General features: G+C 37.7%; 1 protein-coding gene across 13 annotated transcripts in view; it reads right to left on the bottom strand.

Annotated features, from left to right (window-relative positions):
* The window catches only part of NRCAM (neuronal cell adhesion molecule), a 200,955-nt gene that overhangs the window by 11,092 nt on the left and 169,725 nt on the right, over positions 1-20,138 (bottom strand). For 5 of the 13 annotated variants that reach the window (XM_075209044.1, XM_075209042.1, XM_075209046.1 and 2 more), the window contains 4 exons: positions 12,329-12,442; positions 11,036-11,185; positions 6,380-6,511; positions 868-946 (listed from right to left, as the gene is read on the bottom strand). In XM_075209044.1, coding sequence (XP_075065145.1) covers positions 868-946; positions 6,380-6,511; positions 11,036-11,185; positions 12,329-12,442 — 475 coding nt within the window. Of the gene's footprint in view, positions 1-867; positions 947-6,379; positions 6,512-11,035; positions 11,186-12,328; positions 12,443-13,964; positions 14,022-20,138 lie in introns of all 13 variants that reach the window. The other 8 variants (XM_075209052.1, XM_075209053.1, XM_075209054.1 and 5 more) reach the window with 3 other exon arrangements.

Here is a 20,138-nt window from a genome sequence, read left to right as displayed (position 1 = left end):
TGATACTGCAGAACACAGCACAGCACAGCACAGCACAGCACAGCACAGCACAGCACAGCACAGAACTAAACAGCACAGAACTAAACAGCACAGAGGACCACCTAACACACCCTCCCTCTACCCTGATCAATGCCCGAGTGAAGATGGCGGCGACTAGCGGGGAATTTATAGGATCCGAGTATCGCGAGATCCGACAACGGGATTATGAGTCAGAGCCTCAGTTTCACTTTTGAATTTGGCGCCAATACCCGGATCTGTCTCGGATCCGACTCGGATCCGCAGCGTTCGGGTGGGCTCGGATTTCATAAATCCGAGTGCGCTCATCCCTTATTTATACAAATTTTATTAATGACAATCTAAAAATTGACTGCACCCCCTACTCTTCCTAAAATGTGCTGTTTGACCTCCCAACTTTGTGCAGATGAGGTCACATTATGTCGAAGCGGCTTCTCCCATTCTGCTTTGTGACATAAAGCAGAGAATAAGTCAGACCGGGGGCCGCAGGTAAAGGGTCAACTGGACGCTGGTGGCTTGCGTGCCACCTGTTGCTCATCACTGTTTTGTCTGTTCCTCAGATACAATTAATTTTTGAAGCATCAAATTCTGAATTAGAATGTGGACTAGACTGCAATTACAAATATTGTCAAAAAATCTGTAAATTAGAAAATAGAAGCAAATAATACATAATACGTCTAAAACGTATTTGATATAGAACGCTATATATTAAAACTCTCTCTCAACCTTCTTTTTGTAACTACAACAAAAACTCACATCAACCATGGCACTTTAACAAACCAAACTGGTTCTACTGCTGTATTAACAGACTGCTGTGATATAGTGAAAGTTTGTGATACAGTCATTTCTTACCTATATTCACCAAATGTTCCGTCATCCTCTTTCATGGGCTGGATTTCTGGGTCTGCATGGGCATCTTCCTTTTCTTTAACTTTCATGTAACACAAAAGCACAACTTAAGCTTTTAAGTTACTGGATTTATGCACATGATAATTGTAAGAGTGATAGTAAATACAATGCTAAAAGTATTCCTATTAAATACACCCTAAATAAAATAACCCCTAATTAAAGGGCTAACTTCATCGAAAGTTAAACATTTTATTTTGAATGCAATTAGTTGGTGTAATAAAAAATAAAAAGTTTCTCTTCAGAGCACTCAGTGGATCCAGCAGGTCCATCGATATACTATCAATACGAGCAGGGGATACTCTCTCCTGGGCCCTATTTTATTTTGAAGTGCCTCCCCAAAAACCTGAGGACTGTCAGAGCAGGAACTCACTCGCATCCTGGGATCCAATGAATGGCCCCATCCACCAAGTGCCGGTAACTAAAACTGTTATTTTATTTCAGGTCACCCAATTCCATCCAAAATATTATACATTTTTTGGAGTGTAATTAGCCTGTTATGACATTTACACAATTAGCAAATTAGGCACAAGTGTTGTAAATCAACAACTAAACCAAAAGGTTTTAAAACTGAATAGATGTGCGTATTTCTGTGTGTATATTTGGGAAGGGTGGTTTTAAGAATTTCACATTATTATCTGTTAGTAAATAAGATCTCATTGGAATATGGAAATTGGAAAGTTAGTAAATAAGATCTCATTGGAAATTAATCACTGTATAAACATGTAAACAATCTGGAAACTAGACATGCCTATAATACATGAGAATCCACCTATGTATTCCATATGCAATTTCCTGTATGAGATACAGAAACCAAAACACTTGAAGTGCTATATACATTCACATGTATTGTTTACACATTGATTTCAAATCTCTGGGCCACCACCACAGACCAATATCAGGTAGGAATTACTTGGAACATAAATTACCATTAAACCACATTGACGGGGCAACCTTCATCATCATCATCATCATCATCATCAGTTATTTATATAGCGCCAACATATTCCGTAGCGCTTTACAATTGGGGAAAAACGTAATAAACTAATAAACAAACTGGGTAAAACAGACAAAGAGGTGAGAAGGCCCTGCTCGCAAGCTTACAATCTATGGGACAATGGGAGATTGACACATGAGGTTAAGTATACATTTTGCATCTTGGCCCAGCCAGACTGCAAAGGTAGGGTGACTCATAAGCTAAATGATCCTGTCACACAATAATGTTGGTCCGGGGGTAGTTGTCTTGTGTGAAATTGTGTAACAGGCTAAAGGTAGTGAGGTTAAGATGGTGGTTGAGGAATATTATACGCTTGTCTGAATAGGTAGGTTTTCAGAGAACGCTTGAAAGTTTGTAGAACAGAGGAGAGTCTTATTGTGCGAGGGAGAGAGTTCCATAGAGTGGGTGCAGCCCGAAAAAAGTCCTGTAACCGGGAATGGGAGGATGTAATGAGGGTGGATGAGAGACGCAGATCTTTTGCAGAACGGAGTTGCCGAGTTGGGAGATATTTTGAGACAAGAGAGGAGATGTATGTTGGTGCAGCTTTGTTGATGGCCTTGTAGGTTAGTAAAAGTATTTTATATTGGATTCGGTAGAAGACAGGCAGCCAGTGTAGAGACATACAGAGTGATTCAACAGAGGAATAGCTATTTGCAAGGAAAATCAGTCTTGCCGAAGCATGCAAAATAGATTTTAGGGGTTTGAGTCTGTTTTTGGGAAGACCAGTAAGGAGGGAATTGCAATAGTCAATGCGGGAGATGATTAGTGCATGAATTAAGGTTTTAGCAGTGTCTTGTGTGAGATATGTGCGGATTCTGGAAATGTTCTTTAGATGTATGTAACATGATTTAGATATAGAGTCAATGTGGGGAACAAAGGATAGGCGTGAATCAAGGATTACACCTAGGCAGCGAGCTTGTGGGGTGGGATTTATGGTCATGTTATCAACAGAGATAGAAATGTCAGGTATGCTCTTGTTGGCGGGTGGGAATATTATTAACTCTGTTTTAGAAAGATTAAGTTTGAGTTGACGAGAGGACATCCAAGATGAAATGGCAGAAAGACAGTCAGTTACACGGGACAACACAGATGTCGAGATATCAGGAGAGGATAGATAGATTTGGGTATCATCCGCATAGAGATGATACTGAAAGCCAAAGGAACTTATTAGATTTCCAAGAGAAGCGGTATAGATAGAGAACAGCAGAGGACCTAGCACCGAGCCTTGTGGTACTCCAACTGATAGGGGAAGCGGAGCAGATGTGGCTCCAGAGAAATTAACAGTGAAAGAGCGATTAGAGAGGTAAGATGAGAACCAGGATAGAACTGTGTCTTGAAGACCTAGGGATTGCAGCGTTTGTATGAGAAGAGAGTGGTCAACTGTGTCAAATGCAGCCGAGAGATCAAGGAGAATTAGGAGAGAGTAATGGCGTTCAGTCTTAGCAGTGATCAGATCATTAACAACCTTGGTCAGCGCAGTCTCTGTGGAGTGTTGAGAACGAAAGCCTGACTGAAGAGGATCCAACAGGTTGTTTGCGGAAAGAAAGCGTGTGAGACGAGTGTAGGCAAGTCTCTCTAGAAGCTTGGAGGGGCAAGGGAGCTGAGAGATGGGACGGTAATTTGAGAGAGAGTTTGGGTCGGAGTTTTGTTTTTTTAGAATAGGAGTAATCACTGCATGCTTGTATAGTGATGGAAAGATGCCAGTAGAGAGTGAGAGATTACAGATTTGAGTTAGAGGTGAAATGAGCACAGAAGACAGGGATCTACCAATTTGCGAGGGAATAGGATCAAGAGGACAGGAGGTAGAGTAGGAAGATAAGAAGAGCGTAGAAATTTCCTCTTCATTTGTGGGGTCAAATGAAGAGAGGGTGTCAGAGGGTAGTGGGAAGGAAATGAGCTGATGGCTTGTTGAGGAAGAGGATACCATTTCTAGTCTGATCTTATCAATCTTGTCCTTGAAGTAGGTAGCAAGATCCTGAGCACTGATAGTAGATGGAGGGTTCGGGGTGGGAGGATTGAGAAGATGATTAAATGTATTGAAAAGGCGTTTGGGGTTAGAAGCCTGAGCATAGATAAGAGATTGAAAGTATGTTTGTTTTGCAGTGTCCAGAGCATTTCGATAGGAGTGGTAGACAGAAGTATATGTGAAGAAGTCATTAGAGCTTCGAGATTTTTGCCAGTGACGTTCTGCTTTACGGGACAGTTTTTGAAGATTTCGTGTTGCTTTGGTGTGCCACGGTTGACATCGAAGTCGACGTGTAGTATGAAGTGTCGCTGGAGCCACTTGATCAAGGGCCGTTGCTAAGGTTAGGTGAAAATGAGGTACTGCCATCTCAGGGGATGAGAATGTAGAGATAGGGGAGAGAAGGTGTTGGAGAGAGGTGGAAAACTGTTGAAGATTAATAGAATTCAGATTTCTACGAGTATGAGGAGGCTTGGTTGAGTTAGACAGTAGAGAGGTTAGAGCAGTGGGGGTGAGAGTGTAGCTGATAAGGTGATGATCCGAGAGGGGGAAGGGTGTATTAATAAAGTTAGAAACTGAGCATAGTCTAGAGAAAACAAGATCAAGGCAGTGGCCATCCTTATGAGTAGATGATTCAATCCACTGGGAGAGGTCAAGTGAGGATGTTAGAGAGAGTAGTTTGGAAGCAGCTTTGGAAGGTGGGTTATCAATGGGGATGTTGAAGTCACCCATGATGATGGTGGGGATGTCTGAAGATAAGAAGTGAGGGAGCCATGCAGAGAAATCCTCAATAAATTGTTGGTGTGCTCCAGGGGGACGATAGATCACCGCAACACGTAGGGAGAATGGATTAAAAATGCGAATAGCATGTACTTCAAAAGATGTGAACGTGAGTGATGGGACATTTGGTAGAACTGTGTATGTGCACTGTGGGGAGAGAAGTAGTCCAACCCCACCTCCTTGTCTGCCTTCAGGTCTGGAGGTGTGGGTGAGATGGAGGCCACCATGTGAAAGTGCTGCAGGTGAGGCAGTGTCTGATTGCATGAGCCATGTTTCTGTTATTGCCAGAAGGTTGAGGTTTTTTGAGAGGAAGAGATCATGAACGGAGGTAAGTTTGTTACAAACAGATCGTGCATTCTAAAGGGCACATTTAAAGGACTTGGGAAGAGAGGGTAGACAGGTGATGTGTTTGAGGTTTGCTATAGAACGGTAGTGTTCTGATGTATGTGTGTGTGAGGAGTGTGGGGGACCTGGATTAGGTGATATATCACCAGCTAATAGAAGCAGAGTGAGCGAAAGATAGGCAAGGGGATTGTAAGATGTGTGGCCTTTTATTTTCTGGCGACAGGTGGAGGCTGTACTTGTTAGAGATAATAAATAGGATAACAGTTCATGGGTGTTAAATAGAGGTGAGTGGAGTAATGCATGTGCAATATGAACAAATTTGTGTGTTGGTGGAGGGGTGAAAGATGACACAGTCCTAAAGATCATGCCATGAAATGAGACTAAGAAAAGCAATTTGTGAAACATTGTGAAAAAAGGGGTAAAAGCAAAAAGCAAGGATATTTTAAGAATTACCTCTTAGCAGTATTCCATATAAATAGACAAGTAGTGCAGAAATAGGCTGTGGCAGATGTTGCTTATTGCTGGGAGTTAAATCAAGTCAAATGTAGTCCAATGTTTGTCCAACTGTGTTGTCTAACTGTGCATTTTCGTCCACTTTGTGAGAAAATCCCACTTAGTGCAGAAATCACACACGTCTAACCCCACATACGTCTCCCCATAGAATGAAACTAAGATGTAGTCAGTCTAATTTAGGAATACACTACAGATGTGCTAATTGGTCAGCTAATCAAAGGAAAAGAAAACATTTGTGGGAAAGCTATTTGTAGATGGAGATGACAATGAGGTGCTGGATTGAAAGTGTAGCAATGTTGCCCATTGGATGGGGTTAGAAAGTCATCGGCCCAGTCTGATATTGACAATGATATATATTGTTCTTGTGTTATCATGGTTGAGATTGATACATGTGCTGTTAATCTTACCTATTCCTTTCTCCCCGCCGTAACAGTTTCCCTGTTTCCATTTTTCTTCCTGTCTCCTTCATTACTTCTTGAACCCACTGTCCCCCTTTTTCTTACTTTTGCATCTTACAAAACTGCTAAAGTTATAAAAATTCATTTAAAGAAATATGCCAAAAATGACTCTGCAGGAGGCTGGTTGCGGAATAGGTCATTACAACAAACAAAAATAAACAAAACCATTTCAGTTGTCATTTCAGGTAGCAGAATGGTCAGGCACATTGCTTTAGTTGTACATTGTACTGATCCATGGTAATTTTCCACCATCTAATGGGGATTGCTGTCTGAGTGTTCCAGAGAGGAACCCGAGTTATGTTTGCATGTATTTGTAGTATAATTTATGTAAAGGATAGAATTATATCCATATCTCACAGTTACAACAGTTTATGTAACATACTTGCTGCATTCAGGCCTTACCTGGATATTTTCCACCTTTATTTCTTCGGATAAAACAAACAATCAACAAAACCAAAATAAGGAGGGCCACTGCACACATTAGACCAATAAACCATCCCTGCGTAGCAATGTCAACTTGCCGACTGGCCATGGCTGAAAAATGAGAGGGAGACATTGAGATATATAGTACATAGCAAGAGTTACAGATTGTATCTGGGATAACCGAGAAGATTACAAAAGATCAGTCCAGAAAATGAGATGACAGTTACAATTATAATTGTTTTAAGGATTTGTTTTAGTGTACACTCTAGGACACACTATCAATTCACATATCAAGTCAATGGCCAGTTCCTGTAGACAGTGAAGGCACATTCCGTACAGAACATGTAGTTATTGTTTATTAACACATTTATAATAGGAAAGTATTCGCTATTAAAATATCTTATTGTGTGTAGCCCACTAAATGGAATGCACAATAATCTAGCACATTCATGTACAATCATGTGACCTATGGGCTCCATTCCAATATACATGCTGCACATTAGGTCCCTGGTCACTAAATCTATCTATCTATATCTATATACACACACACACACACATATACATACACATGCAATGTAAACACAAATTCGGCATGCTTTAAACAAAACAGAGAACCACTTACTGTCAAATTTCAAAATTATGACATCTCTGACTGACATGTATTATTTCATTAAAGATTGTGGGTTACAGCCATGTACAAGGAACATACATGTTACATATACTTTCAGTGGTTTCCATTCCTAAATGTGATGTTTTCAGGACATGTCAACAAACAGTAATCCTATGCGACCAATAGCTGTCTGGGCTGTGTGATAACTTGAGCAGTGGAGTATTATACGTATGTCACTAGTCTGCTGCATTTTATTCTTTATTAATCCCAAACCCAGTGAACACCTATAGACAGAAATGGGTCCAATTAGTCCTCAATGTACTGTATGAGTAGGAAGCATTTCTCTATTGTGTGGGGCTTATTTCTTGTGTCTATGTCTAAGCTATTTTGAACGTGGTTGTGTTAAAACCAAGTGCTGAGCAATCAGAATATTATAACCTTTGATTGTCACTTGCTAGATAATTCAAAGAGGAGAAAGCTTTGGTTTAAATGTATTTTTGCAAAAAGTTCCTGCTCCACCTTAAATAAAATGACTGCACTCTCCACCTAAATGGTTGATGTCAGTATGACAGTACTGTGTTTACATCAATCACCAATCAATGAATAAATCACTAGCATATATATTCCACACATATATTGCACCAAACAATGTGTGTGGAATGAACCGAAATGAAACAAGATTCCTATATACAGCTTCTACCAACTAATTTGTGGAAATGTGTTGTTCTGCATGTTTGCTTAAACTATAGCTTAAGTTAACTCTTCCATAAGCTTATTCTGTGAACCACATAGATTTACTATGGAAACTGTAGGTTAAGTTAACTCGCCATATGTAAATACCAAGACAGTTATATGACAGTATGCGTACAGAAAACAATACTGCATGCCATGAATTATGAGTGATAGCCTTACTGCATGACATCTGTCAAATCACAATCTTACTGCATGCTCTGAAATATGATATGTATGGCAGAGGTTTGTATGCGGTGTCTCAGATAACAAGAAAGCCATCAATCAGAAGCCATATCGTTCCTGTATTGCAAAAAATCTAAATATTATGCCAAAGCCGGTTTCTAAAACGTATTACACCCAGTGCATGCCACAGAAATCTTCACACACAGAAAAATACAGTACACTTGCACACCTCCTGTGAGAACACTTGGGAGATATATATTCATAGTATATTAGCACTAATTAGTATATTATAATGAAAATAAAAATGATTGGTTAGTTATACAAGATTAGCTATTAAAAGGGAATCTGTGTACAAATATGAATAAAACTGTACAACAATGCACGCTGGGCACAAGGGTCTGTGGCACCCCTTAATGAAAGGTCTAGCAACTGCTCTAGATAGATCTACTAAATAAAAGATATCCAACTGTTGGTGGAATAAAAAAAAATCAATCTCTCTTGTGCCATGTATACTGTATATAATGAGTTAAATATCAAATTGTTTGGGAAATATATATTATTTACATGCATTACAGAACTAAACAAAAAAAACAAAAGAGCCTTAAGACACTTTCAGCCTTATTTAATAATACAAAAATGAAGTGTTCATCTTTGCTCTTAGCAGATAGTACAATTCAACAAGATTTAGTAAATATCCTGAGCACATATATGCTGTTTGCAAATTACTTTAGCTTGGTGTATTTGCTATAACATTATCACTGCTTATGTGTGATTTGTCCAGTGTTCACTGCTTTACTCTTTGGGAGCATAGCGATTAGTGTTTTCGCTAAAATGTTGCTATTTCTTTATGAGTCTATTTATAAGGCTCCCAATGTTATGAAGATTTTCTATCACTGCTTATCATAGAGATAGAAAATTTTCACTCGCTGTGATTTATGTCTGAAACTGGAAGCCAGAACTTGGGCTTCAAGATCAGATTCCCTAAAAACAAATAATACATTTCTATTTAAAATAAAATGCTTAAAAAACTCCCCAAAAAAAATATTAAAAAAAGGAAAAATGCTTTAGAAATAATATTAATAATAATAATAATAAAAAAGCATTTTTTTCTGTGGGCACCCCCAGCTAACAATGTCCTGGAAGCTTTGATACTTTGATAATTATGCGGGAGAAATTTTATTTTATCTTATCCATAAACAGATCCCTAAGACATTTCAGCAATATTTGCAATTCAGCAATGCAGATAAAAGACAATTTACATGTCCTTATTAAATCCCTCCTCATGTACCCTGATAAACAAATGGCTTCATGCAGATACCTCTTGGATGACAAATCATAAGATTTTCTTATAGGTTCTAAACATTGATCTCAGTTCTCAAACCTTCAGTAACTCGGCAACTAGTTATACTAGTAACTTGCAACCTAATAGATAACAATCCTATTTGAACCATTAAAACCCATTATTATCCTTTGAAACAGATTCTTTTGATAAAAGTACATTTTTACAATCCTTTTCCACTTCAAAGCTGTTTCAATAGCTCAAGCTATACTAGCACACATTTTCTAACAAGAATTCCTTACCCCAAAACATGTATCTTTCAGATGTGTTTTTAAGTGTTTACTAAACAGACCTGGGAACAGTGGTATCACTACTATATCAAACTAACAAGCAGACATTCTGGCTTGTTTCTTTTAAAACAATAAATAAAAAAGTACTGTAAAGGGGATATTATTACACAATGGATATGGCCAAGCATTGTGGTTTCTATTAATTCATGACATACACATAATAAAGGTCACTTAAGAAAGTGGAAAACATATGGAAACACAGGGCTTTTCTATTTGCCTCTTTGTCCACCTAGTGCATTCATAGGTGCACACTTACGTCCCGTTTATGGGAACTGCCCGAGCAGCACGGAGGATTAGTGGTTAGCACTTCTGCCTCACAGCACTGGGGTCATGAGCTCGATTCCCGACCATGGCCTATATGTGTGGAGTTTGTATGTTCTCCACGTGTTTGGGTTTCCTCCGGGTGCTCCAGTTTCCTCTCATAACTCAAAAACATACTAGTAGGTTACTTGGCTGCTATCAAATTGACCCTAGTCTCTCTGTCTGTCTGTGTATGTTAGGGAATTTAGACTGTAAGCTCCAATGGGGCAGGAACTGGTGTGAGTTCTCTGTACAGTGCTGCGGAATTAGTGGTGCTATATAAATAAATGATGATGATGAAGAAATCAATCGACCACTTGAGGGGGACTGTGGTTAGCACTGATCTCTCATAACAGTGGGTTCATAAGTTTCATTCCTAACCTGAGCTGGTAGGTTAATTGTCTGCTGACTAAAATGAACTCTGGTACTTGTGTGTTAGGGAATTTAAACTGTAAGCTCCAATTGGACAGGGGCTGATCTGAAATACAAATATTATCGTGCAATGTGTTGGTGCTTTATAAATAAACAATAATAAATGTTTTTGCATTTCCAATTGGGAATGTGCATAGTGAAAAGAGTGAAATGTCACTTCACTATCCATTCAGCTACCACTTTATGATCACTCTCTCACTAATTTAAAATCTTCACTTTTTCCCCTAACATTCTATTTGATCAGTCTCATGTGTCAAATAAATCCTGTGGATTTGAAAGAAACAAGTTTATTGGCCATCAGTAATCCCATCTCCCCCTTAAATTTACCTTTTTTTCAATATCATTTTAATAACTGCTTCCTGCAAAATGAAATCTCATTTTAACAAGTGAGCGCATATCCATGCGCAATCATGCTCCTAGCCCGGACTTACCGAAATACAACTGAACCCTCCGGTTCCTCTATTCAGACGATGGTGAGTTTTGCCACCAACCAGCCTGCACTTCTCAGTAAAGAACAAACAAACACTGATGGCATTGCGTTACAGGAGACGCGCATTTTGCACTTTGTAAATTACTTTATTCACACTTTTACACACAGCATCTAAAACATCAAAATTAAAATCTGGGGGTGGCCACTTCCCGTTCCACTGATGTCCTGCCAACACAAAGCTAATATAAATAGTGGTTTAGTCTCCCCTCAGAAATGAGAGAGAATTATGTGAGGCACATGAGTTGCACAAATGCCTCACCTGGACCTGTCTGAAATGTTTCTTCTGAATACATATCTGTGTGATCATCAGAATAAACCCGAACTTTATATGATGTTCCAGGAGATAAACCTTTTAATACAAAGACGCTCCGAGTACCATTTACAAATTCCTCTTTCCAGTCTTCTTTGCCTAGAAGAATTTCAGACAACACGGAAATAACATATTTTATGATCTATCCATATCTAGTTCTAGGAGGTTCTGATCATTTGCAGTACAGTAACATGCAAGGAGAGCTTTAAGCAGTTCTACTGGCTATTAAACCACAACATAGAAAAACAATATTAAATCAACATCCTTAAAAGTATTACATAATTAAACGTGCAGATAATAGAGTTAAGAACAATTAACATTGTAATGATCTTTTCTGTGTTCTACTCAAAATCCCAAAATTAGAAAGCATTTTTTTAATTGTACAATGTCTATTAAATCATTTTTTTCTCGCCCTTTGAATGCTATATCATGGCATTTTGGAGGTGCTTTCACTCAAGAGGAGGTGAGGGACAAATAGTATATTTACTAAAATCTGCAGTCACCTCTAATATCAAATTTGTATTTAATCAATAGATAAATTCAAGCTTATTGCTGATTGGCTACAACAGACTGGTGCACATTTTCACCACCACTAGTACTAAAGAAACCAAATCACTATATAGCCTGAAATATACATTTACACTACTGAATCGAAAAAACTAAACTTAGATGACCAGTCCACAATAATAGCCTGGACATCATGAATTAAGAAGAACATTTTTCATGACTCTTATACAGATTTGCACGTTATCACTATGTTAGTAATAGGTTACAAATAATAAGGAGTTACGGAAATTAAAATTTAGTTTTGAGTGGCTCAATATGTAAGTCTGGAGTTTTACTTGGCTAGGGTGCACTGTTCATCTGATCAACTGAGGTACCAAAACCTTTAACAGTAATATCACTCACTGTATTTAAACAGGAAATGTTATTTTTGATGCAATCCTCCATGCTGTTTGAATGAGGTGAGTGGCATTAGTATACAGCAGAGAAGTGTTCCAATGTTAAAGGCTTTTGGGACCCAGCAGATTGGGTTTAGGATGCACTCCGGGTAACTTTATTTAGATTTTATCTCATACTAAAACCACCCAATACAATATTTTAACTTTTGGGTGCAATTCTTAACTATTATATAAATATCCTTAGCTTGAATGTACTATTCTGCTTGTCCCATATTTAAAGTGGTGTTTGTTTTAATAGCTAAACCTAAGTGTGATAATTGTTAATGAAACTGATCCTTACTCATTTCTACATATTTAATATAGAGCTTGACATCTGGATTCTCAAAATTCCAAAGGATAGTGGCTGATGTTTCCGCAGCAGTGACATTCTTGATCAGTGGAATGACTGGCTGAGCTGAACATCAAGTGAGAAGAAACAAATTAAATATACACCAAGGGTTCTACATTGGAAACATGCATGTCTATTTAGTGCTCAATTTCTGGAGAAAGAGTGTTCCAAATTGTTGGAAAACAAATCGCTTTTATGAAGTCATCTTCATACCTAGGTGTGTTCTAATAATAGTTATGCATTCCATCATGGAACATATTCAGCAAGAGTCATCTGACCCAGGTGGGTTGGGTTTGTTTACATACAACGGTTAGTAACATTGGGCTAGTGTAAAAGGTGAAAAACACAGCGAAACGGGATTTGGTTTACTCTCTCCAAAAATTAAGACGTGTCTACAAAGGACTGCATGCAAACTTAATGTCAAACTTAAGAGCTGGTACTATGTATGATGGCTCTGTAGTTTGTGCTTTATATAAATTATGAGGCAAGGACTTGTCTTTAAACAGATAATCATTCATTTTACAAACTTGCCAATAATCCCTTTGTAGTTAGTTCCATTCAATAACGCAAATATACATTAAAAGTAATTACGCAAACATGCATACTGCAGACACTACACAGAAAAACTGAAATCTCAATAGGATCAATTAATGATAATAAAAATTTTATTTAAATCTTACTATAAATCATCATGAATCTTTATATGGTGGTCTCTATTAATAATGAATTGATCACATTGGAATATTTGACTTTTTCCTTCATTGTTTCTACCCATGTAATAAGATGTACCTTATATGATATATACAAGTATTCAGATTAGTAAAGGCTATTCTTATGTGATCTAAAATGATCTGCCAGTATTTAACTGGAGTTCTTGATAATTTGTGCACTATTGATGGAAATGTCATGCAGAAAGACACTTAACCCTCTGCACCATACATAGTAAAATGTTTAGATTAGACATTTCAGAATTTAAAATGTTAATTTGTGTATCTAGGCATGGATTCTTACTTCCTTATATTGCAATAAATGTTAAACAGGCCAAGTATATGGAAGACACATTTGATCTTGCCAGTCCCTACACTACTCAAAAATGAATCAGAATTAATAAATCAGTATTATTAAGTTGTAAAGTTGATTAAAATTTGGTATATCTTAATTTTTCAAGCACTGAAACCGCCTAACGAACTGCAATAAATATTAAGAATATATGTAAAATGCAATATTCCAACAGTGTCACTGAAGACAATTTATATGCTGTTTCCATCTTACAACTCACAAACATTTCATTCTATGCCACAGTGGCAGTTATCTAGACAAGTATTTCACAAACTTGATAAACAGGACCTAATTTCACAAAATGAAGAAATGCTCTTCTTAAGCGAGATACACAATAAAAGATGTCTGCAGGGCTAAGTGACATTAGCAATCTTGCTCTAGGTGAGCTTTACTTCTTTTGGTGTATTTAGCCTGTAGTGTGCCTTATTAATACTCTGCATGCAATGTGTTTGTGCATTACTAGGAGATCTACTAGACAGAGAAACACACAGTATTATCTACCACATAGTAATAATAAGAAAGACAATACCCCTGTAGTACGTTGGATGGACAATGTGCATGACAGTAGAAGTGGCAAAAAAGGGTTCTGCATTTATCCAACACCACCATGGAAAGTAAGAGAGAAGCAGAGAAAGAAACTTTATTCATGCAACTCATGCTGTTTACATTGTAAAGTAAGTGGGAAAGTGTTAGAAAACTGAGAATTGAATTGTAACACTTTCTATTTAGGAATTCATACAAACATCCTGTAGTGATGACAAAAATCAATAAATACTGTGTAACATGCCGGATCTGTTGTAACATAATAATAGCTAAAATTAAATAAATACCATAGTTAGTGAATTCCACTCAAAGCAATAACAAAAAAAATGTAGCTTTAAAAATAAACATAATATTATTCATTGGATATGTAATATTATAAGTGAACTTAAAATTATGACATATAAGAGAATTCAATTCCATGCAATAAGCTATCAGAAATCCCGGCAACGTCTGGCTGTGCCCATGTCCAGGTATTACGCACCTGACATCACAGATTTTCCTGTGCACCTCTATGGGATCCGGAGGCACATTAGTGGGAATTAAATTTCCCCCTAAAAGTCAAAATGAGCACCTCTACTTTATCACCACTTCACTCCAGCCCTGAAATTAACCCTGATTTCCCCTTACTATCAGGTAATGATGTGAATAAAGCACAGGAAAGTGAGACAAGTGTGACAGTAAAGTGTGTTTAATGCTTAAGATTCACTTGCTCATGCGGTGTAGATGAGTCCCACCTTGCAAACTGATAATCGTGCACATAGGAGGTGTGGTTCAATCATCACCATGATCAGTGTAGGCACACAGATCTGTATGCATTCATCCATAATATTATGCACAATTTTAATATGCTAATTAGGTCTCTCTATAAAAATGACCATGAAATAATTGTCATGTTCTCATGTCAGAAAATCATGGATCACTGTACTGTTATGGATACAGATTACATTCTCGGGAGATAGGATAGCATTCCGTAAAGGGTTCAGACAATGGATCTGTAATTACTAGTTCCACACTACACCTTACAATGAGAATTAGGCTGTATGTACAACTAATCCTTCAATTTCTGCAAAAGAAAATTACACACTTCAGCTAATTTCTTTAGCAAATCCTCTCACAAATGAATTGCTAATATGTTTCTAAACATTATCCATTAAATAGTCTCATTTATTCCCTAAAGTAATGTTTCTGAATGCGAGTCCTCAAGCCCACATCCCACGTAACAAGCTAGGTTTTGATTGCTCCTCTAATTAATTACAGGTGATCTGGCACCTGTGCTGCAGACTAGTCTGCATATCGAACTGGCTACATTTCATACTTTCTCCTATTCTCCTGGAAATTCCGGGGAGGCTCCTGAATTTCGGGCAGTCCCCCGGACTCCCATAAGAGTAGCCGAACCTCCGGAACCCTGTAAAATGCTGAAATTTACGGCACTGAATAGCGAGGGGCGTGGCTTAATCATGTCATTAAGCCCCGCCCCCACTATTCAATGCCTTGAATTTATGTATATAATTTCTGGGATATAGTGACGCAATGACGTCGTCACACCCCCTCCTACCTTCTGTCACATGATCTGTACTCCGATCTCCTGGAGTACAGATTTAAAAAGTAGGGAAGTATGCTACATATATGTGAGGGTTTGTGCTGCAAAACAGCATTTCTTTCTAACAGTTTACAAATGAACAGAGTAAGTTAACTGATGTCATCTAGTGATGGAGTTTTGAGCCATAGGAATCAAATACATTTTTTATATGTGTCATATACTGTAGGAGGGTCATGGCATCATTATCCTATAAATATTTTATTAGCCAGACATTTTTGCATATGATACATAATGTATAAAATCCAAGTACCAAGGAGAGTTGAAAAAAAAACACTTAACAAAGACCATCTTCTATGCCTAGCTTGGTTGTCCGAAAACCCAGTAAACATGTGTATATATGTTGCACTTGTGCACAATATTTCTATTTATTTTTGTATATTTTTTTTAATAAAAACGAAGGAATGAACTCGTTATTAATGCAAATTTTATCCGAAAAAACTTCTGGTGAGTCTGAGGTTCCATATAAATAAAATAAGGGTATTCAAAATATGACCAGCCAAAAACAAGGAGGAACTATATATATATATATATATATATATATATATATATATATATACATATATATACATATCTAATATATATAACCCTAGCGGCGTGTGTTAGTGTGTGTGTGGAAAAAACTATTTTCTCAGCAAGGGCTCATCCAATTGACCTGAAATTTGGTATACTGACATTATTTGACAAAAAAATTATTAATAGTGAAGTCAGTTAACTTCCATCATCCCCCTTCCCCCCGTGGGAGGGGTAGTAAAGGCTAAATTTACGAGTTGAGGGCTCAAACTCTTGACTCCTTCCGGAATGCCAAGGCACAGATTAAGATTGAAAGTTGGAAGCATTATTATGCTATTGAGAAATCTGAATGTTAAGAGAGGACTGTGCAATGGCATGCGATTAGTAGTGACAGCACTGAAAACGAATGTGATACAAGCAGAAGTTTTGACTGGCTCTGCTGAAGGAGAGAAGGTGATGATACCTCGGACTGACTTATGTCCATCCGAAACAGGACTGCCGTTTAAGCTAAGACGGCGGCAGTTCCCTTTGAAAGCGGCATTTGCTATGACCAATAACAAGTCACAGGGTCAAACACTTGACCGTGTGGGTATTTATTTACCAGAGCCTGTCTTTGGTCATGGACAATTGTATGTCGCATTTTCACGAGTACGGAGAAGCAGTGATGTGAAAGTGCAGGTTATGAATACTGCCCTTCAAGGAAGACTGATTGAGCACAGCGATAAGGTGTTTAGCAGAAACGTTGTGTATCGAGAGGTTTTAGAACAGTAAGACGATGGATATTAAGGACGATGAAGATGAATAATGAGGTGGTGACATGTGGACAAAACCACGTTAAAAAAGGGCGCTTACGTCGGGAAGTAACGCTCTTCCCCTGAGGAGGCCTGGCCTAGCCCCAAATGCATGACAAGAACCTTTTTAACACCTTAAGTAGCTTGATTTGACTAGAATGCATGAGTATCATGCACGGGTTAACTTGTATATATATATATATATATATATATATATATATATATATATATATATATACAAATCAAACAAAGAGGGCCGCTTCCATAGTGCAACATTAGACTTTCATGGTAAAAAATATTTTGCAAATACACGTACCAGAAATTTTCTTGTAAAAAAGCACATAAAATTGTACTAAGCATGACTTGCCAGTCCGTAGCTCGAAACCACAGTTAAGTCCAATCCTATACACGTTTCGTTGTAACCAACTTAGTCAGGTTACAACGAAAGTTGGTTACAACGAAACAAAACTCTTTGTTTGATTTGTAGATAATTCTGTACCTGTGGAGATCGGGTTAACAGAAGGAAGACGCGCGGCTTCAATACCACTAGTGCTATAAGGAATCCGGCTGCCTATATCTACAACCTTGCTGGTATCAAAGGAACAATTAAGACTTGTCATTTGGCGCACTGTATATCTGTTATATTTATATATATATATATATATATATATATATATATATATATATATATACACAAGTTAACCCGTGCATGATACTCATGCATTCTAGTCAAATCAAGCTACTTAAGGTGTTAAAAAGGCTCTTGTCATGCATTTGGGCCATAGCCCAGGCCTCAACCACCAACCACTCCCCACTGTCACCCCCAGCAACCACCAACCACTCCTAACTGTTACTTCTCCTTCAAGAAATATATATATATTTTTTTTAAATCTTTATAAACACTTTTAACAATTAACAAATTAAATTAACAAATTAAAAACATCTTAGTATACCAAATTTCAGCCCTTTCTGAATTTTTTTTTCCACACACACTAAGAATTTAGTAGGTCAGTGTATAACTCTGCCCAGCAGGTGGCGCTGCAGCTCGGTTTTATTTTTTCCACACACATAGACAGACAGACTAACACACGCCACTAGACATTTATATATTAGATTTTATAATTTCGACCATACAGTCCTATAATAGTAACAAATAATTAATAATTTCTATGGGGAGACGTATGTGGGGTTAGACGTGTGTGATTTCTACACTAAGTGGGATTTTCTTACAAAGTGGACGAAAATGCACAGTTAGACAACACAGCAACTAATCCTCATCTTTCTCTTCTCTTTTCATCTTCAGGTATGTTCATCCATGCTGCTACTACTACTCTGATCATTATTCTGTGAATTTCATCCCTGCAATCTGTGTTTAAGTATGTTCATCCATGCTGCTACTACTACTCTGATCATTATTCTGTGAATTTCATCCCTGCAATCTGTGTTTAAGTATGTTCATCCATGCTGCTACTACTACTCTGATCATTATTCTGTGAATTTCATCCCTGCAATCTGTGTTTAAGTATGTTCATCCATGCTGCTACTACTACTCTGATCATTATTCTGTGAATTTCATCCCTGCAATCTGTGTTTAAGTATGTTCATCCATGCTGCTACTACTACTCTGATCATTATTCTGTGAATTTCATCCCTGCAATCTGTGTTTAAGTATGTTCATCCATGCTGCTACTACTACTCTGATCATTATTCTGTGAATTTCATCCTTGCAATCTGTGTTTAAGTATGTTCATCCATGCTGCTACTACTACTCTGATCATTATTCTGTGAATTTCATCCCTGCAATCTGTGTTTAAGTATGTTCATCCATGCTGCTACTACTACTCTGATCATTATTCTGTGAATTTCATCCCTGCAATCTGTGTTTAAGTATGTTCATCCATGCTGCTACTACTACTCTGATGATCATTATTCTGTGAATTTCATCCCTGCAATCTGTGTTTAAGTATGTTCATCCATGCTGCTACTACTACTCTGATCATTATTCTGTGAATTTCATCCCTGCAATCTGTGTTTAAGTATGTTCATCCATGCTGCTACTACTACTCTGATCATTATTCTGTGAATTTCATCCCTGCAATCTGTGTTTAAGTATGTTCATCCATGCTGCTACTACTACTCTGATCATTATTCTGTGAATTTCATCCCTGCAATCTGTGTTTAAGTATGTTCATCCATGCTGCTACTACTACTCTGATCATTATTCTGTGAATTTCATCCCTGCAATCTGTGTTTAAGTATGTTCATCCATGCTGCTACTACTACTCTGATCATTATTCTGTGAATTTCATCCCTGCAATCTGTGTTTAAGTATGTTCATCCATGCTGCTACTACTACTCTGATCATTATTCTGTGAATTTCATCCCTGCAATCTGTGTTTAAGTATGTTCATCCATGCTGCTACTACTACTCTGATCATTATTCTGTGAATTTCATCCCTGCAATCTGTGTTTAAGTATGTTCATCCATGCTGCTACTACTACTCTGATCATTATTCTGTGAATTTCATCCCTGCAATCTGTGTTTAAGTATGTTATAGGAAACTGTTATCTGTTTAAACTTAGGTTGGCACAGTCTTTTATTGCTGCCTAATTTATGATAGGTATCTGGCCTCCTCTATCCTTTCCCACAAATGTTTTCTTTTCCTTTGTTTAGCTGACCAATTAGCACATCTGTAGTGTATTCCTAAATTAGACTGACTACATCTTAGCTTCATTCTATGGGGAGACGTATGTGGGGTTAGACGTGTGTGATTTCTGCACTAAGTGGGATTTTCTCACAAAGTGGACGAAAATGCACAGTTAGACAACACAGTTGGACAAACATTGGACTACATTTGACTTGATTTAACTCCCAGCAATAAGCAGCATCTGCCACAGCCTATTTCTGCACTACTTGTCTATTTATATGGAAGACTGCTAAGAGGTAATTCTTAAAATACCCTTGCTTTTTGCTTTTACCCCCTTTTTTCACAATGTTTCACAAATTGCTTTTCTTAGTCTCATTTCATGGCATGATCTTTAGGACTGTGTCATCTTTCACCCCTCCACCAACACACAAATTTGTTCATATTGCACATGCATTACTCCACTCACCTCTATTTAACACCCATGAACTGTTATCCTATTTATTATCTCTAACAAGTACAGCCTCCACCTGTCGCCAGAAAATAAAAGGCCACACATCTTACAATCCCCTTGCCTATCTTTCGCTCACTCTGCTTCTATTAGCTGGTGATAT

Source organism: Mixophyes fleayi, chromosome 4 (genome assembly GCF_038048845.1).
Source record: "Mixophyes fleayi isolate aMixFle1 chromosome 4, aMixFle1.hap1, whole genome shotgun sequence".
Lineage (NCBI taxonomy): Eukaryota > Metazoa > Chordata > Amphibia > Anura > Limnodynastidae > Mixophyes > Mixophyes fleayi.
Note: the sequence above shows the minus strand (reverse complement) of the source record. Positions and strands in the feature narration are given on the sequence as shown.